The following is a 6,130-nucleotide window of genomic DNA, read 5'->3' as shown; positions in this document are numbered from 1 at the left end:
ATTCGATCAACTATGACGCACTGAAAGAAGGGTTTGGGACGAACTATACCATCTCTCGTTCCTCTGCGTTTGCATTGTTCATTTCATTGTTTGTTTTTATTTGTGCACCCTTCCGTTTAGTGGCACTGCTAGTCTCGGTTCTGGGCATGACGTCTATATTCTGTGTTTATACTTTTACTTGCTTTTACTTTTACGCTTGTACCAAAATTATTATTGAAATACATAAAATCAAGCGTGTGTAATCAAATGGAAGTAAAACAAGAAATTAGCGAGGAAACGTGTAAAGTAGAAATAGAGTATAATGAGTTGGATGATGTTCTTTTGGATGGCTTTAAATGTGAAATTCAGGAGGAATCCAATAGGCAAAGTACACATAACACATATGATTATTTAGACCTAAATAAATCTTACACAAATACTGAAATACACCAAGATAAAAATAAACTTATCCCATTTGAAGAAAACCAAAAAACTGAAAAAGGTTAGTAGAACAGCTAATATAATTTTGATCTTAAATACAATTTAAAGGCATAAGAAACAATTAAAAAAAAATTAAGTTATAGGTTAAATAATATTTTTTTAACAAAAGAAAAAGACAAATATGATTTATAGTATTTTTGCCAAATGTTGACAAGTTTAGTTGAAGCATTATCCCACTTTCAAAATTTGTTTTAAATACAGTATATACATATAATTTTTTTTATATTCCAGCACTAAGCCTACATGGTCTGTTAAAGATAAAAAGAAAGAATAATTCTAAGGGTTCACATAAATAATATAATTTCTATGAATATACTTACTCAAATTTTATCATTTATTGAAAAACGCCAACACAGTATTGGTAGAATTTTCAATTTGTCATGAAATATTTTAAAGAAAGAAATCAATTAGGATAATAATTGTTATACCTTCTAATGTAATACTTAAACTATTTATGAAAATAAGCAATAATAAAAAATTAAAACTAAAAACTTAATCCATTTCTTTTTACAATTCTAGGCAGTTTCTTCAGCTAAACATAAATAATCAATATATTGTTTAGGAATTTTTTTAATATTTTGTATATGTTTATATATTTACTTATGATTTATGGAAAAATTTAAAAGAATTGTATCACAACATTGAATATATTTTATCTTTTATGATACTTTTAAATGACTGTTTATAATTTTTGGCCATTGTTTAACAAGCACATTATTTCACATTTCAAGGAGAATCCTGCTACAATCCACAAATCTGGAAATGGGTTATTCTTCTAATTCTTGTTAAAAAAAAGATGATACAGAAGTTTGACTGTCATTATGATACTTCTGTGTGAATACACATTAAAAGATAATAGGGCTCACTATTACACATAATGTGGAATACAGAAACACAAGTTTCTAAAACATATTTATATCAGTTACTACTGCTGTCTTAAATTTAATTTTGTTTTAATTTGATTATTGCTTTCATCTTCCTTTGTACTCAAATAGTGGATATAATATAGTTGGTTTTTATTTTAGGTAATATCCAAGATGAACAAAATTTGGAGATTATGGAGACACTAATTAAAGATTTTTCTTACACAGGAAATTGTATGAGTCAACACACTAAAGAAAAAACATTAAATAAAAATATGGAAGTTGTGACTGGACAAAGACCTTACAAGTGTGAAACTTGTTTAAAGCAGTTTACTATAACAAGTCATTTGAAACAACATTTAACAACACACACTGGAGAAAAATCTTATGAGTGTAAAATTTGTTTAAAACACTTTAGAGATGCAAGTGATTTAAAAAGACATTTGAGAGTGCATACTCGAGAAAAACCTTACAAGTGTAAAATTTGTGTTAAGCAGTTTACTCAAGCAGGCGATTTGAAAACACATTTGAGAGTGCACACTGGAGAAAAACCTTACAAGTGTAAAATTTGTGTTAAGCAGTTTACTCAAGCAGGTGATTTGAAAACACATTTGAGAATGCACACTGGGGAAAAACCTTACAAGTGTGACATTTGTTTAAAACAGTTTAGTCAAGCAGGTAATTTGAAAACACATTTGAGAGTGCACACTGGGGAAAAACCTTACAAGTGTAAAATTTGTGCTAAGCAGTTTACTCAAGCAGGCGATTTGAAAACACATTTGAGAGTGCACACTGGAGAAAAACCTTACAAGTGTAAAATTTGTGTTAAGCAGTTTACTCAAGCAGGCGATTTGAAAACACATTTGAGAGTGCACACTGGAGAAAAACCTTACAAGTGTAAAATTTGTGTTAAGCAGTTTACTCAAGCAGGTGATTTGAAAACACATTTGAGAATGCACACTGGGGAAAAACCTTACAAGTGTGACATTTGTTTAAAACAGTTTAGTCAAGCAGGTAATTTGAAAACACATTTGAGAGTGCACACTGGGGAAAAATCTTACAGGTGTAAAATTTGTTTTAAGCAGTTTACTGAAGCAGGCGATTTGAAAACACATTTCAGGGTGCACACTGGAGAAAAATCTTTCAAGTGTGAAATTTGTTTAAAGCAGTTTACTACAACAGGTAATTTGAAGAAACATTTAACAACACACACTGGAGAAAAACCTTATGAGTGTGAAATTTGTTTAAAACACTTCAGAGATGCAAGTAATTTAAAAAGACATTTGAGAGTGCACACTGGAGAAAAACCTTACAAGTGTAAAATTTGTGTTAAGCAGTTTACTCAAGCAGGCGATTTGAAAACACATTTCAGAGTGCACACTGGAGAAAAATCTTTCAAGTGTGAAATTTGTTTAAAGCAATTTACTACTACAGGTAATTTGAAAAAACATTTAACAACACACACTGGAGAAAAACCTTATGAGTGTGAAATTTGTTTAAAACAGTTTAGTCAAGCTGGTAATTTGAAAACACATTTGAGAGTGCACACTGGGGAAAAACCTTACAAGTGTGAAATTTGTTTAAAACAGTTTACTGAAGCAAGCTATTTGAAAACACATTTCAAAGTGCACAGTGGAGAAAAATCTTGCAAGTGTGAAATTTGTTTAAAACAGTTTAGAGATGCAGCTACTTTAAAAAGACATTTGAGAGTGCACACTGGAGAAAAACCTTACAAGTGTGAACTTTGTTTTAAGCAGTTTACTGAAGCAAGCTATTTGAAAACACATTTCAAAGTGCACACTGGAGAAAAATCTTTCAAGTGTGAAATTTGTTTAAAGTGGTTTACTACAACAAGTAATTTGAAAAAACATTTAACAACACACACTGGAGAAAAACCTCATAAGTGCGAAATTTGTTTTAAGCAATTTAGTCAAGCATGTAATTTGAAATCTCATTTGAGAGTGCACACTGAAGAAAAATCTTATGAGTGTGAGATTTGTTTTAAGCTGTTTTCTGAACAATATCTTATGATAATTCATTTAAGAAAGCACACTGAAGAAACACCTTATAAGTGTGAAACTTGTTTAAAGCAGTTTACTACAACAAGCCATTTGAAACAGCATTTAACAACACACACTAGAGAAAAACGTTATGAGTGCGGAATTTGTTTTAAGCAATTTAGTCAAGCAGGTAATTTGAAAACGCATATGAGAGTGCACACTGGAGAAAAACCTTAAAAGTGTGAAATTTGTTTTAGGCCGTTTTCTCATACAGATTCTTTGAAAACTCATTTGAGAGTGCACACTGGGGAAAAACCTTACATGTGTGAGGTTTTAAGCAATTTAGTCAAGCTGGTAATTTGAGAATGCACATGAGAAAAATCTTACAACTGTAAGTTTGTTTAAAACAGTTTAGTGGTGCGGGTACTTTGAAAAGACATTTCAGACTGCACACTGAAGAAAATTCTTACAAGTGTGAAATTTGTTCTAAGCATTTTTCTCATACAGATTCTTTGAGAACGCATTTGATAGTGCATGCTACAGAAAAATCTTACAATTGTGAAATTTGTTTTGAAAGAAAGACTTGAATAAACTCAAATGTGATATTTGCTTTAAACAGTTTTTCCTCAAGTATTTAATATGAAACTTCATTGAGATCACGCAGAGAAAGTTCTTTTAAATAATTTGACAGCCTATGATTTGAAACAACAGCACAAACCCTAAGTTCCTTTTGATAATTTCTTAATTCTTGCAATTATTGATATTGAGTACTTCAGTCATATCTTTTGCATATTCGGTAAGAAGAAACTTGGATGTTGGTGTATTATTAAATAAATCAAGATTTACTGTGTTTGTGACAGATGGACTTCATAAATTTCAATCTCAGAAGCAGAGTCAGGCAGGAGGCTATTTTGTAATATGTAATATCATTATATAGTGTCAAATAATGAGAGATACATGTTGTGTACTGTGTTTTTAATGTGGAATGAAATATATATTACTTTGAAACTACTTTTATTTATATAATGTAACTACAATCTAATACAATTCTCAACTACTAACCTTAACCTGATTTATGTTGTAACCAATGATATAATATAATATAGTATATTATGTCATTGGTTGTAACCAGTGATATATACTATACAGTTGAGTCCATGGTTCATTACCCATGGGTTATCATTTAAAGTATAAGAAATAAGTTAGAAATTTATTCCATGCAACACCAAGTGATAGAAAGTGGCTACGGCTTGGATCACTGATTATATTATAAAAAACTTTATCAAATAAAGATAATGTAAAATGTTAGTTTTTGCTTTAAAATTTTGATGCAGAATTAGAGCTACATTTAAAGTAGCTTAATAAATTTTTTTTAATATCAGCCTCTCTCAATTCACTGCTGGACATAGGCATCTTAGACTTGATGTATCCAGTTTTTTGTTGTCTTTCGTAAGTCGTCTTGCCATCGTGTTGGTGGTCTTCCTCTGCTATGTTTATCGGCTCTTGGTCTCCATTCAACTAGTTTGCGAGTCCATCTTCCGTCCTTCATTCTGGCAACGTGTCCAGCCCACTTCCATTTTATGTTACAGCTTCTCTCAATGATGTCTATGACTTTATTGTTAGCAGCTCGTAGATTTTCGTTTCTAATCCTGTCTCACAGAGTGACCCCTATCATTGATCGCTCCATTCTTCTCTGCGCTACTCTTAGTTTTTGTGGGTTCTTTGTGAGCGATAATGTTTCTGCACCATAGATCATCACCGGTAGCACGCATTGGTCGAAAACTTTTTTCTTCAATATCATTAGTGATTAATAAATGAATAAACAATTTATAAAACAATATATAATTAAACATACAATAATATTTACAGTGTGTTGATGTAATAGGTAACAGTAAAATTATTTAAAAAAATCAGACATTATTTAGCTTAAATAATATTGTTTTATGATTTTGAACATGTTTTTCATTTTCTTCTCCTTCAGAAACTGTTATTTCCAATGTTAGTTATTATAGGTTCGATATTAATATTACACATATTTAATAATAATAATAGTCTCCCGTTTTATACCGCTGTCGAGGCTTTGGGAGTATAGCAGGGTAGTCTGCTATATCTAGGGCCTACGGTATACAAGGAAGGTAACATGGCCAGTGCTACGCTTCAACCGTCTATTATTACCCCTGGTTTTACCCAAGGTACTCATTTTTATTCAGGCTGAGTCGACCTGGGGCCTATAGACATTTTTAAAATGTCTAGATGTTCTTGCCAGCGGTAGGATTCGAACTCCGGACCATACATAAATTACACATATTTTCTTCTCTAATAAACCACTGTTCAATTAATTTATTAGTATGTTCTACACACTTTGCCCAGGCGACATCGTTACACTTTTGAATTGCTTCTTTCCACATACTTAAAACATGTTCATCTCTATATCCATCTTTGCCAATATATATGTATTATATTAAGTCTTATACCAACATTGTATATCTTCAGCCAATCTATAATGTCTGAGTTTAACCATTTAGCGGAAGGTTCTTTATTCATGATTTCACTATGGTAGGGTGCGTTGTCCATGACAATCAAGGATGAGTGTTCTAAATTAGGAAGTTATTGTGTACTTATCTATGTAGTAAACACAATATCTGTACTTATTATCGTAAAGAATAAGGTTTATTTTGTTATTTTAGGACTATATTGATTTTTTTCCTTCCTTTAAAATAAGTTTACAAACAGGTAATTTTACGTGCCTTTTAAATTTACCCCCATGTGTATATGTAGTTACGCACC

General features: G+C 31.1%; 1 protein-coding gene across 1 annotated transcript; it reads left to right on the top strand.

Annotated features, from left to right (window-relative positions):
- Positions 1-156: 156 nt before the first annotated feature.
- On the top strand, positions 157-4,242 carry LOC140445031 (uncharacterized). The gene is made up of 2 exons (XM_072536813.1): positions 157-481; positions 1,506-4,242. Exons 1-2 carry the CDS (start codon positions 247-249, stop codon positions 3,578-3,580), a joined length of 2,310 nt encoding a protein of 769 aa, XP_072392914.1. The 5' UTR covers positions 157-246; the 3' UTR covers positions 3,581-4,242.
- The last annotated feature ends 1,888 nt before the right edge of the window (positions 4,243-6,130 follow it).

This window comes from Diabrotica undecimpunctata, chromosome 7 (assembly GCF_040954645.1).
Source record: "Diabrotica undecimpunctata isolate CICGRU chromosome 7, icDiaUnde3, whole genome shotgun sequence".
Taxonomy (NCBI): domain Eukaryota; kingdom Metazoa; phylum Arthropoda; class Insecta; order Coleoptera; family Chrysomelidae; genus Diabrotica; species Diabrotica undecimpunctata.
Note: the sequence above shows the minus strand (reverse complement) of the source record. Positions and strands in the feature narration are given on the sequence as shown.